Source organism: Mustela lutreola, chromosome 5, assembly GCF_030435805.1.
Source record: "Mustela lutreola isolate mMusLut2 chromosome 5, mMusLut2.pri, whole genome shotgun sequence".
Taxonomy (NCBI): Eukaryota; Metazoa; Chordata; class Mammalia; order Carnivora; family Mustelidae; genus Mustela; species Mustela lutreola.
The window spans coordinates 144,899,881-144,923,016 of NC_081294.1; the positions used below are offsets into that span (position 1 = coordinate 144,899,881).

The 23,136-nt window shown below is 34.6% G+C and overlaps 1 protein-coding gene across 3 annotated transcripts in view; it reads right to left on the reverse strand.

Moving 5' to 3' along the window:
- DMXL1 (Dmx like 1) overlaps positions 1-23,136 on the reverse strand; it is a 125,156-nt gene that overhangs the window by 43,845 nt on the left and 58,175 nt on the right. For 2 of the 3 annotated variants that reach the window (XM_059175799.1, XM_059175798.1), the window contains exons 22-29: positions 22,600-22,765; positions 20,994-21,255; positions 18,068-19,158; positions 17,399-17,590; positions 14,064-14,140; positions 11,330-11,457; positions 10,540-10,788; positions 2,997-3,175 (exon numbers count right to left, since the gene is read on the reverse strand). In XM_059175799.1, the coding sequence (XP_059031782.1) occupies positions 2,997-3,175; positions 10,540-10,788; positions 11,330-11,457; positions 14,064-14,140; positions 17,399-17,590; positions 18,068-19,158; positions 20,994-21,255; positions 22,600-22,765 (2,344 nt within the window). Of the gene's footprint in view, positions 1-2,996; positions 3,176-9,967; positions 10,216-10,539; positions 10,789-11,329; positions 11,458-14,063; positions 14,141-17,398; positions 17,591-18,067; positions 19,159-20,993; positions 21,256-22,599; positions 22,766-23,136 lie in introns of those variants that run through there. The other variant, XM_059175800.1, reaches the window with a different exon arrangement.

The window sequence follows — 23,136 nt, forward strand, 5'->3', positions numbered from 1 at the left end:
AAAAGAAAAGAAAAGAAAATTCTTCAAAAAAAAAAAAAAAGAAGAATTTGTTTCAGTTATATGTAACAACATGGATGCCCCCAAATCTTAACAGCAGCTTCAATGAGGTAGCTGTGTCAAAAGTCATACAGTGCACAACTATGAAAGGGACCCAAGATAACAGAAAAAAAAATATGTGTATAGTTTTAAAAAGCTGAATGATAACAGGAAATAGAGAAACAGAGTACTAGCTGGAAAAAGTTCTGGGATCAAAGCAGGATTTGGAATGAGAGACAGTAGAGCACACTTCTGTCCTGATGGGAAGCAATCAATAGAGATGAGAGTCAAAAGTAGAGAAGAAAAGCACAGATGAGATTCAGAACAGAACAGAAGTCTCTGATAGGAAGGACTCTTTGTCCTTATTAACAGGAGAAATGAAGGAATGAATAAGATGGGAACAAGTGTAGTTATAGCTTCATGACAGGATGGTAAGAGTTTTAATGCCTTTCAACTTAGAGTTAAGAGCGAAGATGGAAGAGGTAATACAGGAAATCTGAAGTTATAAAATCTTTGGTGTAGGGAAGACCAGTAAAGACACATAGCAGGGATAGGAGAAATTCTGAAAGAGCTGAGAGAGAAGCTCCTAAGTCCTCTCACCAGAAACAACAGTAAAACTGCACAATGCTGTAAAAAAATACCCACTTAAAGATACTGGATCAATTGATCAATGCATACAACCCAGAGAGAAGCATTTATTCAAGAGAAATCAACTGGAATCTCTGGAGAAACAGTGAGAGCCTGGCATTTTGGTCATTTTGGTTGGGCTGCCGCTACTCCACCTGGCCACTCTGTGCTGTAGGGCAGTCCATGAGCACCAAGAACTCTGCTGCATGGCCAGAGGTGGTTATCTTGAATAAAAGTCCCAGGTCCAGGGGCACCTTCAAAAGCAACAGCTATCTCAGTACCAAACGACTAGGAAAGGCTAACCTCTCAACTAGCCTGAGGCTATGGTATGAACTGGGACAGGGACAGACCAGCCAGAAATTTAACAAGATCCAGGAACAAAAGAGCTAAAGAAGGCCTTCCTCATCATGGATGCTCTATCAATTAAAACTGCTTCAAAAATGAAGATGACATCAAGATATTCCCATATCAATAAGGGGCTCAATAAACATTTGTTGAATAAATGAATGACTCTGCAAAGGGCAATAAAGAACAAGGAGAGACAAATACCTGTCTTTACCCCAAGAAAAATATAAGAAAAATAAAAGCTACTGCTTAACATGCCTAAAGCATTGTTGTCAGCAGAAAATAGTTAGGTATTCAAATAATAGAAGAAAATAAGAAGAACATCCAGAAGTTGAGAACATGAGGGATGCGGCTGATCACAGGAGAGGCAGATAGGCCATTTCTGCTCTGCATAATGGCACAGGAACATGGAAACGACCATGCAAGCTGAAACCATTGTTGAAGCAACCTTTATAAACAAAGGAAAAACTACAAATATTCTGAGACTAGCAAAAACATTTTTCAAAATATTAAAACTCTTATGGTTGGCAATAAATGTATAGGGAAATGAAAAAATAGTAAAAAACAGTATTTATTTAGCATACTAAAATTAAAATACTAGAAATATTGAGAATTTGTTTTATTTCTTTCTTTTTTTTTTCTTGAAGATTTTTATTTATTTATTTGAGAGAAAGAAAAAACAAGTGAAAGGCAGACGGAGAAGCAGGCTCCCCGCTGAGCAAGGAGCCCGATATGGGACTTGATCCCAGGACCCTAAGACATGACCTGGGCTGAAGGCAGATGCTTAACTGACTGAGCCACTCAGGCGCCCCATCAAGTATTTTACTTCTTTGTAAATAAATTATCAAGAGTACTTTGAGTGGGCAAACTGTCATACATGTTTCTAAGTTTGTATCATCTTCCAACATTTTATTCTTTACACTTTCAGTGCTATGAAATATTAGCCAGAGTGGGGCTTTTTTTTTTTTTTTTTTGGCCAATTTCAGTATGTTTAGAACACCTTCCTCGTTGTGTTACACTTTCCTCACTTCTGCTGACAAGTTAGCCCTCACTAGTCCTCTGGTTGCACATCCAGAATCTTTCAAACAACAGCAGTGTCAGTAGCCCCAATGTAAGCTACTTTTCCATAACTTTGTTTACATTTAACTTTTTTTTTTTGGTAGAAACCATCTTTCATTTTTTTATTTAAATCCTACTAGCCGACATACTGCTTACATTCAATCTGCATGTCACTTCCAGGGCTACCACTTGTCATTGTTTGGTTGCACTTCCATCTTCACAGGCCAATTCCCTCTTCTGATTATCCAGTTTTGTAAAACGTCACTTGAGTTGGATACTTTGCTCTCTGTATACAAACTGAATAACGGGTCCTAAATGATGAACCGCCAATAGACTCTGAAAGAACTGTTGTGAATGATCACTGCACACGAGGTGCACCTGCTCTTTCCCTAGTGATGTGTGGACAGAAGAGCCAGCAGGGAAGTTTGTACTTGAGGTCACTGCTCACAGTTAATAGACTGGAAACTCTGAGACATGTTGCTGAGGGACTTGTTACTTCTTTAAATAGCAGAAACTATAACATGTGTATATGAGAACCATGCAGGAGCGTCTACAGTACAGAAAAGGAACGAGAGCAGCAATGGCCCTGGGACTTCTTGTAGTCTGGATTCCTTAATTACCATGAAGTACCTTAGCACTAAGGTGTTGACCAACATATCTTTTTTCATCTAAGAACTGTATTTTGCTTAAAATATAGAAACCATAACTTATCAAAGGACTGTGTCAAAAAACAAATGGAAATGTCTAAATATTTTTGAGGGTTTTTTGTTTTGTTTTGTTATGCAGCCTGACAAAATGAAATCTTTCTAAACCAGAGTGGGAAAACACTTGGAGCAGCAACACTTGGAGCAGCAACAATCCACTTACTTCAAACATTTTCATTTCCATTTCATTACATACATGTTGTTCTAGGTGGCACTTTTTTTTACCTTGGCTATGAAATAGTCCCAGATACTGAGCTCTGGTGGGATGAACTTCTCTTGGACTGTCAGTGACTCCTGGCTGACTACTGATGGGGAAGAAGTCGGTAGGGCAGATTCTCTACAAGAAATTTTTGATGGCCTAAAACGTTTGTTCTGTTTCTCTCCTTCTTCCACAAGTGAAGAAACTAATAAAAACAAAATAAAGTATTATTAAAGTAAGTACTATTTCCACTGTACTAATTTCAGATATCTTTACTTAAGATTTAAGGTTACAAATAAGCATAAACACAAAACTGAGATTACAACAGGTTAAAAAAATAAGTAGAAGTGAGGCAAATATCACTGTAAAAACCAATCTTTGCTTTTATCTCAACTTATCCCTCATTCTCTAAATGTTAACTTTTCTATTCCATAGGCTATAATATCTGTCTATAAATGAGTACAAAATTGAGCGATGATCATGAATGAAAATTATCTACATCCCTTTACTTTGAAGAATATCATGGGAAACAAAGAGTATCGTGGGATGTCAATGTTAATTGAAGGCACCAACTTACTTATGAGGTTCTTTAGTAATCCTCTGGCCTTTTATCTACATAGAAAACTGAATGTTTTCTCTGAAAATATATAAAAGAATTCAAATACGTTAACAGCTGAATTACACTGACTCAGACTTCCGGAAATGGCCTGCACATGGAATTTTCTGGTCAGTGGAATAACAGAGAGGGAGAAAATACAATCTTTGTTGTTTTAACTTTTAAATACTTAATGATTAGTATTTTCTTAGTATTTTACTTTAGAGTATTAAGGGAAAGAAAAACAAGTTACACAAATCTATAAATAACAAATACTAAGTTATAAGATGCAAATCACCAGTACAGAACCAAGGATGTTCCAAAGAGAAGCATATGTCTAATTGACAAGCAAATAACTCTGCAATAAGGCACACCAATATACTCTTCCAATGGTTCCAGTGAGAACTGACTTACCTTTCAAAGGAATGCAAATATGTGTTCTGTAATATAATTTTGTTTTATTGTTTGAAGCTACTCAGCTTGCATAAACAGCATGCTCATGCATTATATCAAGCTACAGCCAAGCTGAGTTTAACAGACTGATTTAGTGATTTCAGAAAAAAAGGAAATTAAAATGGAAAAAATTCTAAAAGATTGCCAAGACGTGGTATGATATTACATAAACTCTCAATGATTTTAAAAATAAACTTTTGGATTAAATGTGTAAATTTCTGCTTTTTAAAAAAGATTTCTTTGTTTGAGAGAGAGAAAGAGAGAGAGCATGCGCACGAGTGAGAGGAGAGGTGGGGGAGAGTCTGCTGCATGGGAGTCTGACGTGAGGCTGAACTCAACACCCTGAAAACATGACCTGAGCCGAAATCAAGAATCAGATGCTTAACTAACTGAGCCACTCAGGTGCTCCAATTATTTTCCTGTTTTTAAAAGCAACTGGTAGTCAACAATCATGTTTCTAATATACGTTGTATGCATTCATATTCATTCTAAAACAGTGGTTATGCCAAATTCTGATCAAATAAAAAATATATAATACAAATGTATTTTTTAATCTTTCAAAAAATTAATGCTGTGGTTTAAAATAATCATTTAACTTTAACATTACTATTTTGCTTTTTTTGTTTTTAGATTAGAAGGCATAAGAACATAGAAACTTAAAGAATCTCTGGAAAAATAAAACTTAAAAACAACAGTAAATAGATACATTTTTGTCAATACAGCTATATGATAAAAAAATCAGAGTTTTAAAACCACAACCTAATAAGATTTTTAAATTAAAAAGAGAAAAATTTACAAGTATAGTCAATGAAACCAGATACTGACATGAAAACAAGAAAAGTTACCACACTAGGGGTAAATGTTTAAAATGACAGAGTCAATATCAGAAATATAAAACTACTTATTAAAATACTTTTGATGAACAAAGAAAAAAATGGCACAGTTCACAGTACTGAATGTTCTATTGCTTGAAATGCTATAAATAAAAGGACCTGAGTGATGCCTCCCAGCAAACAAGAAATAACCTGTAGCTTCTCATTAGCATAGTTGCTTCTTCTTTTCCAATAAATTATAGCAAGACTTAAGATGATTTTATGTTTAAATCACAGTGGGTTAGCATAGTCATGAATGACCAATAGAGACTGCAGAGTGGCTGAAGGCTCAACTGGTGATTTTTGAAAATGCTAATAATTAAATATCAAGAATCTCTGTCACTCCTTGGATAAAAACTGACTCCACTGTTGCATTACTAAGGTGGTAAATGGCTACTTTACTAGTAATAGAAGAAAAAAACAGTATTAGGGAGAACTGTAAAGGAACTTGGATATGGAGCTTAGAAATTACAAGGAACATAGAGAAGCTAGAAAGTCGGTTAAAAAAACCCAATGTACAATGGATCAGAAAAGACAGAATCACTCACTAACATAAATTTTTAAAAATTTCTTAGCTGCTTTGGACTCATAGAAAGTACTTTTAAGAAGTACTTTTAAAGTCAAGATAGTACTTTTAAAGTCACGATTTTAAGAATCTCTATCCTCACTCCTAGTACAATCCTCAGTGACTTCCTGGAACTATGGACGTGACTCCCCAAGAACGCAAAACAAAATGGAGAAATGGTTAAGAGACTACATTTAAAGAATGGGCAGAGGAGGTACAGAGGAGTAAGAAAGACAATATTGCTTTTTATCATAAATTCTTCTGGACTACTGGATTTATTATCATGCACATATTTTGATTTTAATCAAAACATAAGAGGAAGGCTCACAAGTTAACCCTTTTTGAGTTTATCATTTTATTTTCTTAAAAGAATTTATTAACAAGCATGAATGGGGGGGTTGGGGAGGCAGAGGGAGAGGGAGAAGAAGACTCTCAGCTGAGTGAGGGATCCAACAGGGGGCTTAATCCTGAGATCATAACCTGAGCTAAAGGCAGGAGCTTAACCAACTGAAACACGCAGGTGCCCCAAGTTTATCATTTTAAATCAGACAAAATTAATGTTCTAAATCTAGACTTAAATATTTATTTTTAAAAGTGACCTTAAAGTAACCAGCAGAATGATCTCATTCTCTGCTTATCAATCTAAGGCACACTTATCACAAGACTATTCATGAGTATGCCAGAGAGTACATGAAAAAGCAGGGGGCGCATTGTCCTGTACCTTCAAGTATAGCTCCAAAATTTAGGGGATGGGAAGATGAAGGTAAGTAATTTAAATGATGATTTAAAATATTTTACTAGAAAGAAACAAAGATATGGAGAAGATGAAAATCAGGTAAGTTCAAGATAAAACAGATCCCAATCTATTTCTTGCTTTTGGCAAGACAGTTAAGCATAAGAGATCTCCTAAGAGGTATATATATATTCACTCTCCTATAGCATCCATTTCAGACCAAAAGTTTGAGAAGTACAAATACAAGTCAACACTCTATTTAACCCATTAAATAAAAAACAAATTCTCAAAATTCTATGTAAAACATGACTTTACAAGTAAACTTCAAAGATTCTTAAAAGGAAAATACCAAAATAGATTTGAGGAGCATAAATTTAAGGCACTTCTTAATCCACAAAGAATAAAATTAATGCTAAAAAAATGTCTGACAAGTGAAATTTTCCAGATTTTAGTTAAGATTGACTCTCAAGGATTGGTAAGGCACAGTACCTTACTTCATAAGTACCTATGAAAATGAAATGATGATTATCTTAGTAGAAAGTAGTGATTTGTCTCCAAATTGCAGAGCAAGTAGTTTCCAAAACAGTTGGGTGTTCAAAGTGATTCACTGGAATATGGAAAGAAAATATTACAACTATTACTGAGATTTATTTTTTAATAAGCAGAAGTGGGGAAAAGGAAGAGAAACAGGGTAAGAAGGGGAGAAGGGAAAGAAGAGAGGAGGAATGGAGGAGAAGAGAAAGAAGGAGGAGAAGGCAACAGAGGAAGGAAAAAGAAAGGGGGTGGGAGAAGGGGAGCAGAAAGGGGAGGGAAGTGGTAAGGGGAAGAGGAAAATCTGTCAGTGTTTAATACCTGGATCAGCAGGGGTACATGTATTTATAAATAAATAAATACACACATAATGAGGATTTGCTCAAGCATGTTTTGTAGATAGGGTTATATAATAAAAAATCTGGAGATAACTACTTCTCCATTACCCTGAAGACCATGACCCAGATGTGCCTATAAGATTTCAGTTCCAGCTCAAAAGACTTGTTAAAAGTGAGAAAGGAATACATACATACAGTGAAATACTATTCAGCTGCACAAAGAAAACTCTATCATGTGCCACAACATAGATGAACCTCAAGGACACTGTACTTGAAATAAACCTGTCACAAAAGGACAAATATGGTAGTTATGAAATGAATAGATGCTTTTTAATGAAAATTTATGCCTGTCCCTCAAAAAAAAGTGTGTCCAAAGACTCTAACAAAAGATGTATTCCCTTCTCTGGCAAAACTAGTTATTTTTTGGTTCAGTAGCCAGTTAAAATTGCTGGGCATATTCACATCTGTATTGTAAATAGCTGATCATTTTCCATTTTAAAAACGCTGAAATCTTATACTTTTTCTGGTCAAGAAATATTGCTATTTTATGTATTTCACTAAAGGTAGGATAGCAATGACATGTATAATCACTAAACCCTGAACAGGAAACTTAATTTTATACGAGTTTTAGGGGAAAAGCAAGACATTTGGATTTCTGGTCTGTATTTAACATAATGGCAAAATGTTACTTATAATTTTTGCCACTCAAATGGCAAAAATATACTTTAAAATGTCTAAAACACCATTAGCAGTCTCATAGTTAAAAAAAAATTATGCTTACTACAAATAAAATACTCATTTTATATTTTATTCCTCAATGAGGAGACATACAAAATCATTACTATAAATTTATCAAGATGAAGATGGAAAATCTACAGTTCTCATTATTGCAAATATCATGACAAAATACAATAAAAATCCTTCAAATAAAAACACTGCTTTGCTTTATAATATGCAATCAAAAGCAAAGTATGGATTTCTAACTGTTAGCAGAAAAAAAAATAATTTTTCCAAACTTGCTATTGCTCACCTGATTATTTATTTTAAAAATTAACCATAATAACAAAACAATTACTAACGCCACAAACATACACCTGCACTAATTTTATTTTTTTTATTTTTCATTTATTTATCTTTTTAAAGATTTTATTTATTTATTTGACAGAGAGAGATCACAGGTAGGCAGAGAGGCAGGCAGAGAGAGAGGAGGAAGCAGGCTTCCCGCTGAGCAAAGAGCCCAATGCGGGGCTCGATCCCAGGATCCTGAGATCATGACCTGAGTCGAAGGCAGAGGCTTAACCCACTGAGCCACCCAGGTGCCCCTGCACTAATTTTAGTTAGAAAATATAAATCCTTCACTAATATGTGATGTGGAATTCACCCAGTTAAATGATTAAAAAAAAAAAATACTGATTAAATTCACATTTTTGTTAAGAATTCTAACCCACCAAACTTAAATCTAATAGAAATCATCTATCATTTTCTTACATTACAAAGCTTAGTCAATATTTAAATTTTGTCACTAAAAATATTAGTGGATTAAGTATATAAAAGACATGTAGAGAGAAACAGAATTTAGTTGATGATAATGCTGTACAATATGTTGGCTAAGTGAATTTAAGTAAATAAAAAAAGAAAATAATTTAGTTCATGAGACCATCATTGCGAAGAAAACTGAAATCAGAATTTACACTAGAACAAGAAAAACAAACGGTGACTTTTAATTTGTCTTCTAGTACTAAGTTACATCTACGACTGATTCCACAGTTTCTGGGTCTTCCAAGACAGATGAGCAACACATAACCTGGATGCGGACTTAACACTAAGGGAACCATGTGTTTTAAGTATTCTGCGTTACTTGCCACCAAAGAATTAAATGTACAGATGCAGGTAATTTTCAGTCACTTTCACTAGGTAGGGTTCAGTAAGTGATGGAATACAGTTTATAGATAGTACCTATAAGATAATTTTTATAAAGGCATTTGTGTGTAGAAACAACTAAAACTGAGTGGTTCAACAAAGAACTTAAGACTCTGAGTAAGGTTCTTTCCACATCTGTGCTTAGTTGAAATGGTTGGAATTGAGACATGGTGACTGGTTAGTAAGAATATTTTTAATTTTTTACAGGTATTTGGACATTCCATAGCAAGAATTTATCCCTTTTTAATATTTTGTATTAACGAGATCAAAGTTTTAATTGATTTTCTCTTAGGACACATTAAAAACAGGTCCAAAATTAGTTTACCAACTTTTTAATGCTAATCTCAGTAGACCTATAAATCTTACTCTCTCTTAGACTTAGACTTTTCTTTAACTGAATTCAGATATCTGAAGTTAAAATATATTCCAAGGCAAATTTCATGAAAAGTTAGTCTTTTTCTTTTTTTGTCCACATAAAAAATAACGCACAGGAAATTACTCCTTAAAAATGAAAAGAGATGTTATAAAAATGAAAATATTTTTTAAAAATTGAAAACTAAGATTATTACATATGGGTTAATAAATTATAAAACAAAAATTTAACAGCTAGGTAGAAAGCATTATGAAGATCCTTTTCACATCAAGATATAATATATATAGTTTCAACATTAGAAAGTCTAGAAACAGGGATACAATTGTTTAAAATATTTACTTTTCCTGCTATTATGAACACTTAGAAATCCAAAACCCCTAATGGCCAGAATCATAGTATGCAAAACATAAAGCAGCCTCATTTGATATGTTTTCCAGACATTTCAAGCCATAGTCTGATTTACATGATTAGCATTGACATTTATTCCTACACATTTAAAAAGATGTTGAAGTCTAAGGAATAGAAAACATCAAAGGAAATAATTTAAAAGCAGAATAAAAAGCAGATATGGGTTTTCTGAAATGCTAATCATTGTTTCAAATCAAAAATATGGCTCGATTAAAGGAAATTTCTCAATTTTCTATTTTAAGTGCCATACAAAATAAAATAGGCCCAAAGTACCCCCAAACCCTCCAAAACAACACAAAGCAAGCTGAGCCGTAAAAGCCTATTTCTAAAGCTAGTATCTTGCCTGCAAGACTGGGAGGGCTATGAGAACTGATGGTTGAAAGAGCTTTGGTAAAGCCCACACATTCCATGGAGAATACCACTACCTGGTGGGGGCTAGGCATAGCAAAGTGCCTTCCTGCCAAAGAAAGAAGAGAGAATCTGTATTTGGGATAGAACAAAGACCAGTGTTACAGAATATTTCAGAAGCAAATGATTTAAGAAAAAAATACATTAGATACTTCTAATGGTGCACGAGTGTCTTACAGTTTGAAAACTGCACCAGAAACTTGACACTGTATTTTCACCATAAAACCATTTGTTCATGCTTTAAGAAAACGGTCTGTAACAAAAACTTTCTGTGAATTAATTAAAATGTAATTACACTTGACAAAGTTATCATTCGGATGAACAAATATAGATTCAGTCTTAAAAATAAACAAACAAACATGAATACACTAACCAGGTAAAGCTTTTGGATGTGTGTGTTCTTTGTTGGGAACATGTGCACCTCCACCAAACACAGCAGACCACATTTTTTCATTCAGAGGATGGGCCATGATCCGAAATAGTTCATTACTGGAATGTGTCGCCAGGCCATGGATGAAGAGACTCAGATATACTGCTGTGAGAATCTCACAGAGCAAGACTGTAAGCCCTGACTGGGCTTCCTCGCCAGAAGAATTCAAAAGTCGGATCAGAGAAGTGATTCCTAGAACAAACAAACACAGCTACCACTGACAATAAATTTTAAAAAGAACTGTATCTTTTAATTTTTGAAAAAACTGTCTTATATCAGGATTGAAGTTTTTTCTTCTCTAGATTCACAGACTAGTAGAAGTTATTACAGTTAATGCACAAATTTGTTCAATTTAGAGAAACAATGAAAATCTACCATCTAATACAAATCTGATAGATAAAATTTAATTCCCACCACAAATGCCATTCTATCAAACATCTATCACGACAAAAAAAATTATAACAAGTGATATAACAAAACATTTGAGTTATTTTAGTAAAACTGCCAGGGAAATACCAATGTTACAAAGGAAAAAAAAGACCAATGTTAAGTAACTGCGACATTTACCATGAGTGCTAAATACTGAAGTGGTATCAATTCTAACAATATTTAACACTGATTATCATGCAGCAAAACCATACCAAATGTACTTTGTCCTCATTTGATTAAATTTAGGCTAAGAAAAAACTCATATATATTTATTTACATACATATATCCATAAATTATTTATACCTGGCCATTGCGCTGGTGATGTATTTGGAGTTATTGCTTCATCTAAGCTTCCTGTTTTCAAAGAATGTCGATGGGGAAGCAGTACTGTCTGATACATCATTCCAGTAAACTGATTTGTTTGGAATGAACTAAGAAAACAGAATATTTAAATAAGAACAATCTGTAATAATATAAGACAAAAATAATACAAATGTAATGATCTAAAATGAAACATGTAATATTTCCATGTTTTAGATCTAACTTCTAGAGTATCTTAAAATTCAAATTTTATTAGTTATACTGCTATTATGATCCAAGCACTGTTCTCTATAGTCTGGTGCTATATTAAAATCAAGTATCCTTTAAGTGTAAACATGTAAATTTTCTAAATTAAAATACACGTGATAATTTTTAAGTATATTTATTTAATGAAAGATAAAAAATACATACAAATGAGAAAACTAAATCATTCTTGACACAAAAAGCAAGCTGTTCTATTAAAGTTCAAAACAAGGTTATCTGGTTGAAAACAAAGTCAGTTTAGGTTGAGTTTGATATTTAATGGCTGTCAGTGCTACATTAGGTTAGGTTAATCAGGTATATGCACAAGAAACCAGGGATATAATGAAAAATGTGGTTTCTGTATCCATGAAATTTATAGTCTGGTGGAGGAATCACATACAAAAAACTTTATCAGATTGCTTTCTTTCTTTATTTCTTTGAAAGAAAGTGAACAAGTGAGCAGAGGAAGAGGGTGCAGAGGGAGAGGAAGAGAGAGAATCCCAAGGAGAATACACAACCAGCAAAGAGCCTGAAGTGGGGATTGACCCCATGACCCTGAGATAATGACCTGAGATGAAATCAAGAGTCAGGTGCCTCTATCATATTGCTTTTAGAGAACAAACATATGCATACAGGGTTATGAAAGCAAAAGGTGGGGAGCACTTCAAATAATTTGGGAATTCAGGGTAAGCTTCTCCAAGTAAATGGCACTTCATACTAAAATAAACAGACGAATGAACAAAGTAACTTGCAGCTTGACATAAACTATGAAATAAATCTGAAAGAAGATGGTACAAAAATATTTGTTAAATCCTGTCAGAAATTCGTATATCAAATATGAGTAAATGAATGTCATATTTAAACATAGCATCTATTGGTTTAGATCTGTTCTGACTGGCAAGTCTTCTATTAGACATAACACTTTGATGCATTTGTAAATAGTTTCTCTTGCTTTACTTTGCAGTTGAGAAATGGCAGGCTGCAAAAAATAAATAAATAAATAAATAAAAATAAATCCCCCTGCTACAATAAACCTATGGAAATGATGAAAAAGATAAAGATACATTGATGAAAATAAAGCTCCACTCAATAACAAGAAAGTGAACTCTTGGAGGATGAAGGTCAAAGAAATCAAGCTGAAACTACCCTGGGAATACAGAAGCAGATTAGTAAATTGAGACTCCCATGGTAGAACTGAAACATAAACAAGCAAAAATCAACACTGCCAAGGAAGGCTAATATCAGGTAAAAATCAACAAATTCTGTGAATGACCTGTACCTGAGGAAGCAGATTTAGAACATGACAGAAGGTGCTTTATACTCAGAGACATTAAAACAATTAATACAGACAGTAAGTTATAAAAATAAAAGTGACCATTAAAATCAATAAAGAGATCTTAAAAATGAAAAACAGAATTTATAAAACATAAACTCAGCCTAAATAAAAGACGAGACATTGCTGAAGAAAGAGTGAGTGTCTGGAAAATGGCATTAGGATTTCTCCTAAAATGAAGCAAAAATAAATAAAGAAAAAAAATATGAGATGAAAGCTAAAAGGAAAATAAGAGAAACCTGTAAGTTCCAATACCTAATAAGAAATAGGAGACGAAAGACAAAATATTTAAAGAAAAAAAGTCAAGAAACAAAAACAAAGGATCATAGGGGAAAAATAAGAGAGAGGCAAACCAAGAAACAGACTCCTAACTCTAGAGAACACACCAATGGTCACCAGAGGGGAGGTGGGTGGGGGAATGGAGGAAATAGGTGACAGGGATTAAGGACGGCACTTGTGATGAGCAGGTATACCTGAAACTAGTATTACACTGTATGTTAACTAACTGGAATTTAAGTAAAAATTTTTAAAAAAGGAATGAGAATTTCAAAGAACTAAAGGAAGATACCAAGGTGTTAAACAGTGTGTTTTAAAAGCCTAGCTAAATTATAGTGAAACCTTGGGCTATAAAGGGAAATATCATAAACATCACTCTTTGATAAAATTTTTCTCAATTTCAAGTCAGTTACTCCTTCCTGTGTGTTCCCTGAACCTCTCTTCATATTATAAATATACAATGCAGTACATTGTAATGTTACAGTATATAATTATAACTGTACTATAGTACTTATCACTAAGTGCAATGTCATGTTATATATATTACTTATCAACTTGTACATTTGTTTCTAACTAGTTGGACCTCAAGAAAGGAGAACTTATCTCCGTGTGTATCACAAGGCCTGGCATTAGGCAGTAATCAATAAAAGTTAACTAGTTACACTGACAAGGGTCTACTTAACATTCATTTGCCACAAAGGCAGAAAAGCTAAAATTCAAAGATGGAAAAATAGTACTCATCATTTCAAATGCTTTTGGTATTATTTAAACTGTCATAAACAGTTTTTCTAAGCAAGAGCATACAAATTCTGAAATCTCATCAGTTATTGCAAACATTCCTAAATTTCACAAAAAGATATTTACCTGTAGTTATGACTACCACAAAGGCACTGATAAATACAAGCAGAAAGTGAGGCTGCTAAAGTATGCATTACATATACCTGAAAAAGAAAAAAAAAACAAAATTAAGTATAACTTTTAAAAAATCAAACTTGTCTCAAGACCTACTATAATCTAGCAATGTAAAAAAGATGGAAAAACTATTTTGTCCTTAAAAACTATTTCTGTTTTTTCCTTAACACTCATTTATGCATATAGAGATCACACTACAAACAAATTAAAAACACAAAGGCCATTGGCAGAAATCACAAAACACACACCTGCTACCTAATTTCTATTTTAAGAACAAATGGGAACAGATGTTAGCTATTCAGTAGTGCATAAGCCATGTATTAAAAGAAACCCCTCCAAGATTCAACCTTCTTCCTCAATGAAAATATGAAAAATCTCAGTCTGATAAATGATAGTTTACCTATGGACAGGTCACTGAAGCATATGCTAACATATATTCTAACTACAAGAGAAAACAAGCAATCAAAAGAGAATGCAATTACTTAGAAAAAGAAGAAAGTTTGAAAGACAGCAACTGAAGGGCGAACATTAGTACTGAGAAAGAGAAGGCTCTAAACATGGCATGACAAGCAATGAGAGAGGCAGATCTGAGAAGCACAACCCGGGTCAGAAAGCAACTAGATTAGACTATTTATTTATTTATTTATTTATTTATTTTTTTTATTTTTTATTTTTTATAAACATATATTTTTTATATACATATATTTTTATCCCCAGGTCTGTGAATCACCAGGTTTACACACTTCACAGCACTCACCAAATCACATACCCTCCCCAATGTCCATAATCCCACCCCCTTCTCCCCAACCCCCTCCCCCCGGCAACCCTCAGTTTGTTTTGTGAGATTAAGAGTCACTTATGGTTTGTCTCCCTCCCAATCCCATCTTGTTTCATTTATTCTTCTACCCACTTAAGCCTCAATATTTATTTATTTTTATTTTTATTTTTTAAAGATTTTATTTATTTATTTGTCAGAGAGAGAGTGAGCGAGAACATGCAGACAGAGTGGCAGGAAGAGACAGAGAGAGAAGCAGGCTCCCTGCTGAGCAAGGAGCCCAATGTGGGACTTGATCCCAGGACTCTGGGATCATGACTTGAGCTGAAGGCAGCCGCTTAACCAACTGAACCACCCAGGCGTCCCAGATTAGACTTTAAAAGACTAGGTTCTTGATCTAATCATCAAGTATGACAGTCTTATATGTAGATAAAAAAAAAAGGAGTCATCGATTAAAATCATATTGCTATTTCCCCTTCAATTATCAATAAGATGTGTGGTATGAATTAAAATCAAGAATATCATCATAAAAATGAAGACAGCAAGTCCAAATATGGAAAATTACAAAAATGATCAGAATATTTCCCAGCTTCTCTAATCAAAAAGTAGAGTCTATTTCTCTACTTAATGAATCTGGAATGACCATGGGACTTGCTTTGACCAAGATGGCAAAATGCTATTAACTTATCAACCTCGTCCTCCAAAAGGCCTGCAAATGCTATTCTTGCTGCTTTTTAAAACACCCTGCAACTACTATGTGAAATAACCTAGGCATGACAGTTAATTTTATGTATCAGCTTAACTGGACCAAGGGGTGCCCAGATATTTGGCCAAACATTCTGGGTGTATCTATAAGGCTGATGTGGGATGCAATTAACATTGGTAGAAGTGGAAGATTGAGTAAGAAAGACTGCCCTCCTTAATGTGGGCAGGCCTCACCCAATCAGTCGAATACCTAAATAGAACAATAAAGCTATAAAAAGGGAACTTCTGCCTGGCTGCACTGAGCTGGAACATTGGTGTTTTCCTGTCTCTATGTTAGAACAGAAACACTAGCTCTTCTTAGGTCTCAAGCTTGTTGGCTTTCAGACTAGAACTTATACTCTACTGGCTCTCCTGGTTCTCAGGCCTCTAGACCCAGACTGGACTACACAATAGGTCCTGGGTTTCCAGCTGGATGACTGCCAATCTTGGGACTTGTCAGCCTTCATAATTATGTGAGCCAACTGCTTATAAAACACAGCTCTATACACACACATACACATGTTATATTGGTTCTGTTTTTCTAGAGAAACTAGGCTGCTTGATCGCCGACTATCAGTTCTGGAAATAGTCTGCCAACCACCAAAAATATAAAAACCAAAAATATAAAAATATAAACATGGCCATCCTAATCCAGAATCCAGCCACCCTACTAGCTGACCAAAGACAAATGAGAATATCCAGAAGTCAGTCCAGGTGGACGAAATTAGAAAAACTGAGAAGCCAACCCACTGAATCATAAGCAAAATAAATGATAGTCATTTGAAGATACTAATGTTTCAGAATGGTTCTTAAACAGCTTTAAAATTGTGCACTATCTGAAGGAAATTTAATTCCTTACTGAATAACATACCATGGGGACACTTATTCTACAGAAGAGTACAGGATAAGTGACAAAATTAAATGACAAGGGTTAAGGTTATTCAAGAAGGTAAAACTGTAGGAGAGGCCACCATTAGGCAAGCAGAATATCAAACAGGTGTGATATTACAGCCTGTGAAGTAGACGAGAACCAAATGACAGACTATTCAAGAAAAGAAAGAGAGAAAAATAGACAAACCTGGTCATACTTGAAAGGATTTCAGTATATTTTAGAGTAAAGATGAAACATGAAATGTGATATCAATGGTATATAAAGTACAGTGGTGATGGGTGGCAAGATGATGTGGATGATTATTAGATAACTGTCTGATTAGTTATGCATCAGAATCACCTGAGAAACTTCCTAAAAATACATATTCTTGGGACTCATTCTCACACACTGATTCAATAAGTTTGGAGTCAACTTAAGAATATAAACTTTTTAACAAACGTGTCGTGTGATTCTGCTGTAGCTCATTAATAAAACACTGCCTGGCCTAGAGAAACAAGAGAGGCAAAATACTTCACATTCATCTTAAAATATATAGTGTTTTAATATTAAAACAAGGAAAAGGAAAAGTTTACTTGTATATTAATAATTTTACACCAAAATTATTTCTAAAAGTCAATTTCTAAATCATTTCTAAAAGTTTCTACTTCTAAAAGGCAATCAGCTTTTTGCCTAAGTGTAATACTCAAAGAATTACTCATATATCTGTATACAAACTGTAAGTTTTCTTTGATCAAAAAATATGTAAGTGATAATGTAACAATTCCTATGTTTAGTCTGATGTTTAAAACTGTCTCTAAAAAGTGCTGTTCTACATTTTTCCTTTGGTTTTATCATCATAAGTAGCTAAGTTTTAAAGAATGAACCAAGTGTACTTACTTTGCTGCTCTGGACGTCAGGATGGGGTGGTGAATCGAAGTTTATGATGGCATGCAGAATATCATGTGTGAGGTTACTGAGGTGCAGTAACGGGTTGGCAACAACTGTCTTGGCACTGGCTGTACAGGCAAAGAGGAGGGGTACTGAGGTCTGCTCTGACAGAGGACTGGGGAATACTGGTTCTGAGGTTTCCTTAAAAACAAAGCGAAAAAAAGGTTAATCAACTGTTTACAGTTTTAATCCATTACTTAACTAATTCAGGGACCTCTTGGAAAAATTTTAAAACAATTAAAAACTAAAAGCATGACAGAAACCTTCATAGAGTTACGGGACCTGAGGAGGTCAACATTCCACCAAGTATACTGAAAAAATGAGGGGATAATACCCTCTTATTCTAATGAGAAACCCATCATCATCTCACACAGCACTCATAAGAATTCAGAGTATGAATTCACCTGATCAAAGGGCCTGATGCTGAATGATCCTGAAACTATTACACACACAACTCTACAAATTCATAATACAATGCACCATACAAAAAAGAGCATCCTTTAAACAGCCATAGTGAAGAAAACCAAAAATTTTAATATTTAAAGACAAACAGAGCAATACCAAAAACTGTTTCTCTTATGTGTACTACTTTAACTGGCCATTGTGTAAGTTACATACCTGCTGAGATTCTTGTAAAAGCAAAATCAATTCCATTCTCACAGAGGCAAGACCGCCACCATGGGACCCATGAAGTATGCAGTAACTCAGAAACATCCGCAAGAGGGACTGATATTTCAAAAGCCACTGTCTTTTTTCTTGAAAATTTTCTCTTAGTTGTTTCACTTTTGTTTGCTGAAGCATATCTTCAGCATCTCCATTTAATCCAAATTCATCTCCATTTTCACCAAATGCAGCCTCTAAGTCTTCACCATCTGAACAGTAGTCACAAGTCCTCTGAAGAGCTATCACCTCTTTTTCAAGCCAGTGGTAGAGTTGGTAACGCAATTTTCCACCATCTATTTCATACCCAGTAGATAATGTACGAAGTTCGACTGTGAGAATCTTTAAACATGCTCTAAATTTTAATTGAACTGCAATGATATCTTCTGATGGACTTAAAATGTCGTTTTCATCTAGTGTGCTGAGAGATTCTATGTAATTAGAACTTGTTTCATCTATTTTTTTCCCCATTTTTCTCTGTAAAGGTTTTAGTTCTTTCATTGAAATAGGGAGATCCTCATCTTCATCGTTATCACTGTCCCATTTTAACTCTAAAGAGTCATCCTGAAATACAACACTTGGTTGGCTCCAGTCAAAAGAAAGAGTAGAGTTTGACTGCTTCTCTGAGGAACCTTCTGAAGAAGATCCAAAACCATTCATTAGTGACTGTGACCAGTCAATAGCAGAAGACTTATCTTCCCTGGCATCCAACTTTAATGGAGAAGAAGGGGAACAGTCTTTACTAGTATCCAGGAAACTAGGTGTTCTGCAAAAAGGTTTTGTTTTCTTGATGACTTTTGGCATCTTTGATAATACTTCCAAAGCTAACATAGGGCAGCCAGCTTTCAAATGAGCACTGGCTGTGGTAAAAAATAATCTTCTTTCACTTAAATTAATTGTTCCTGCTAGCCCACTTTTTCCTGTTAAACTCATGTGTGTGGACAATACATCAGATGATCCAAAATGACGTCTTAGCAAAAGAGGATGTGTTCTTAGATAATTGTAGAAATTAAAAACTGCAGGATTACAGGCTGACATCATGACTTGATCTGAAAGAAAATTCATTCTATCAGCTAAGAAAAGTTCAAGACTTGTACCACAATCCTTTTTCTGTACCATAGCATTTTTATCTACCTGGTCTTTTGACCACATTTTACTAAAACAAAGTAATATACAGCAATGAATAGACAAAAACACATCTGTAAAGGAAGTGTTTTCACAGGAAGGAAAAACAAAGGTTATACTGATTTCACACCTCTTCAATCAACAATATAAGATTATTTAAAACACCCACTTTCATATTCATAGTTCTTATTCTACTTCCCTCAACATTCCTTCCCAGTCTGCTTTGTTAAATCTTCCTCATCCTCTACTTTAGAATGTTAAGAGTGCCCTAGAGTTCAAGGTTTGACTTCAGTTGTATCTACCCTCCTCCATGAGTGAACTCGAACAGTCCCATGGCTTCTAATACCATTGAGACACGGATAACCTGCCTTAACTATTTCAGGCCCAAATTTACCCTATAAATCTATACTGCTTTATTCACATGCCCAATTTACATTTCTATTTCCATGCACACACTCTTGCCTCAAAGCCATTTTATTTAGTGAGCCTTTAGCATAAACAACTCTTGACCGAATTAGCTACACTGACCTTATAACACTCAGGTCTCTGCTCAGAGGTAATCTTACCAGAGAAGTCTTCTCTACCTAAAACAACACTCCCCCACACCAGCTCCTGGTCTTGCCCATATCGTTTATCTCAAGCTAAAAACCTAGAGGAGTTATTAAAATTGACTCTTATACCCTTCACATTCCATATCTAATCTTACCTAGTCTACCTGAGAATTACATTCCAAATCCAACCATTTTTCATTGCCTCTACTACTATCATCCTGGCCCAAGTCCCAGTTACCTTTAAAAATTTTCTTCCAGAATAGAAATTTAATTGGCTCTGAAAGTATGTGATTGTGTATTAATTCCAAATCAAAATACATTTTTGACATGAATATGTGTAGACATAAAAATATGACAAGAAAAGGCATTTTCTTTCCTTCCTTCATCACACAGCAGACAGTTTGGAAATCTTCAGCTTAGATGGCCAGGACACTTGAACAGTTAACTGAACATGGCTTTCTCACAAGTCTTTCACAGTAAGACTCATGATACACTTCCCGATTAAATGATGCCATGTAAATAGCCATAAATTAAAATCTTCACCAGTTAGTATTCCAAATGATATGACACCTATGATACCAGCTATCAGAACCCAATTCAATTCCACCTATGGAAAAATATTTGAAAAGCGCATATCATCATTTTTATATAATTTATACAAAGATTTCTATTATATACTAACCTCCAAAAAAGCTTCATCAAATGGGATTTCCAAAACAAAAGGCAGAAATAGGTCTCAAAATATTAATTCTAAAAAATTCTCTACTACACTCTGATAAAATATTAACCATATCACTTAAGTCAGCTTTTACACTGAATATTTTTATTATAAAAATTATAAAACTGGATAGCAAATACACAAACTTCCCCCTAAGAAAATCACCCTTACATCATTATTTTCTCCAGAATTAGACTCAAATGTTGATAACATTTATGTTCAATACACTGATTTTATAAAAGCAGAAAATCTTAAGTTCTTGGTTTTCAAAGGATTTTTCTGGAAAAAAAAAAAAGGAATCCTCCCACCTAAAAAGCAAAACAAAACAAAGCAAAACAAGAAACACATACTTAGGTTGATGTTCCCACTTAAAGTCTTAGTCCATGTTTTCAACTTGCTTTGTATTACCGTTAGCACCCAACAGTGTGCTCTGTACCCAGCAAATGCTAACATAACTTATTATTATCAACATCTTAGAAATGCAGCTTACCATCATCCTCTCTGACAGGCTGTTTTATTAATGTTTCCAGAGCACCACTATAATCTTCCAAAATCCAATATGCCATACTCCGAAGAAAAGGATCATAATGCATATTTATGTTCAGTGAATTGAGTTCACTAACAGGAGAATCAATCCCCAAAACTTTTTTACGTAAAATAGATTTGTATGTTGCAGAGGTATCAAATTCAGACTCATAGAGTCTAGCTATTACAAGAGCCAACTGAATGTCATTCAGTTTCTCAAGACATACCTTTAAAAAAAGAACTCATGGTCATAAATAAGCAGGGACATCTTTCATTTTAAGATAAACTCAACTGACTAATAACTAGAATGAATAAAAGGCACTGTTATTATCTGAACTAAATGAACAAAGATAGTAACAAATAAAACATATACTGCTTGCTTTAGCAAATCTACCTACTAGTACTAAATACCTATTTGCAAAAAGAATTAGCCTATAAAATTAAATAACCCTCAAAAGATTCAACTCAAATGACATTTTATCTCATTTCCCCCCTCCCTTTTTTTTTTAAGAAAGAGAGACAAAGGGGAGAGAAGCAGAGGAGGAAGAAGAAGAGAAAATCCTAAGCAGGCTTCACAGCTTGGAACGCCACTTGGCTTTCAATCTCATGACCCTGAGATCATGGTCTGAGCCGAAATCAAGAGTGGAACGTGCTTTTTTTGAGAGACAGGGAGAGAGAAACAGAGTATGAGCAGAGAGGAGGGGCAGAGGGAGAGGAAGAAGCAGACTTCCTGCTGAACAGGGAGCCTGACATGAGGTGGGACTCAAACCCCAGGACCCTGAGATTAGGACTTGAGCTGAAGGCAGATGCTTAACCAACTGAGCCACCCAAGCTCAATGTCAGTCCTGACATTTTGTTTCTTGAACTTTTACCCCTTCCCATCTGTCTCAGCCGACTATAGGGTTTTCTAATTAAAAAGATGTTTCGAATCACTTGTATGAAACTCCGAGCAAAAGGGCAATTTGAGGGGTGCCCGGGTGGCTCAATCAAATGGCTGCCTTCAGCTCAGGTCATGATACTGGGGTCCTGGGACTGAACCCTGTGTTGGGCTCCTGCTCAGCAGGGAGTCTGATTCTTCTCCTTCTCCCTCTGCTCCTCCCCTCCACTCCTGCTCTCCCTCATGCATGCTCTCAGTCTCTCTCAAATAAATATATTTATATATTTCAAAAAGAGCAATGTGAGATAGGTTATACCTTAAATGTTTTAATTTTTTAAGGCTTACTGAAAAATAATCAGTTAAAAATATGCTAAGGTTCATCAACTAAGACAGAGCCAAATATAGAGTCATGTATGTTTAAGCGGATAGAAAAAAATTTTTTCAACCTGTTCATAAATATTTTTAAAAGTTAGATCAATTACCTCTACCAACCAATACAATGTGGTTAATCTTCATTCTGTATAAGTATCATTCAAGCTAAATGGCAAAATTTTAGAAGTCACTGTTAAATATATTAAGTACTTAGCCTTATGTAATTTCCACTATACTTAAATTGAAATTAAAAAATAAAAATTTAAGCCCACAGAAAGAGCTTGAAAGGATAATACTTTTTTTAAACAAGTTTCATCATTACCTCAACTGCATCTCTGAGGCAACCAGCTAAAAGAAAAAATGCTGCAGAATGTTCAAATCTTTGTTTGCCTAACAAAGAAAAAGCATTCTTTAGAGCTGCTCTACGCCATCTCTCATCCTCAAAATTGTGTCCAAAAAACTGTGTCATCTTGGGGTCTTTTTGGGATCTATAAGGAAAAAGAAAATGTACGAAAATTTTGAAACACAATATTCCCACAATTAGAACCAATTTTCACCAAAGTTACCCATTTAAATGCTAGGACTCCAAAGAAACACTTGCCAGTGTATCAAGTACTATACATCTGCTTCTTTTCTGAGCAAAAGAGCTCTTACAGTAAACATCTGTTTCTTCATGTAAATCTCAGACATTACTGAAGACTTTCAAACTATAAAGAAAACTGCTTTAGTAGGACTTTAAGAAATTATGTCTAAATCCATGCAAAATACATGACTTGTATTAACTTGTATTACTTCACTATTTAAACTTCCTCAATCACCTTCATACTCACTGCCCACCTGATGATGACTGGTAATCAAA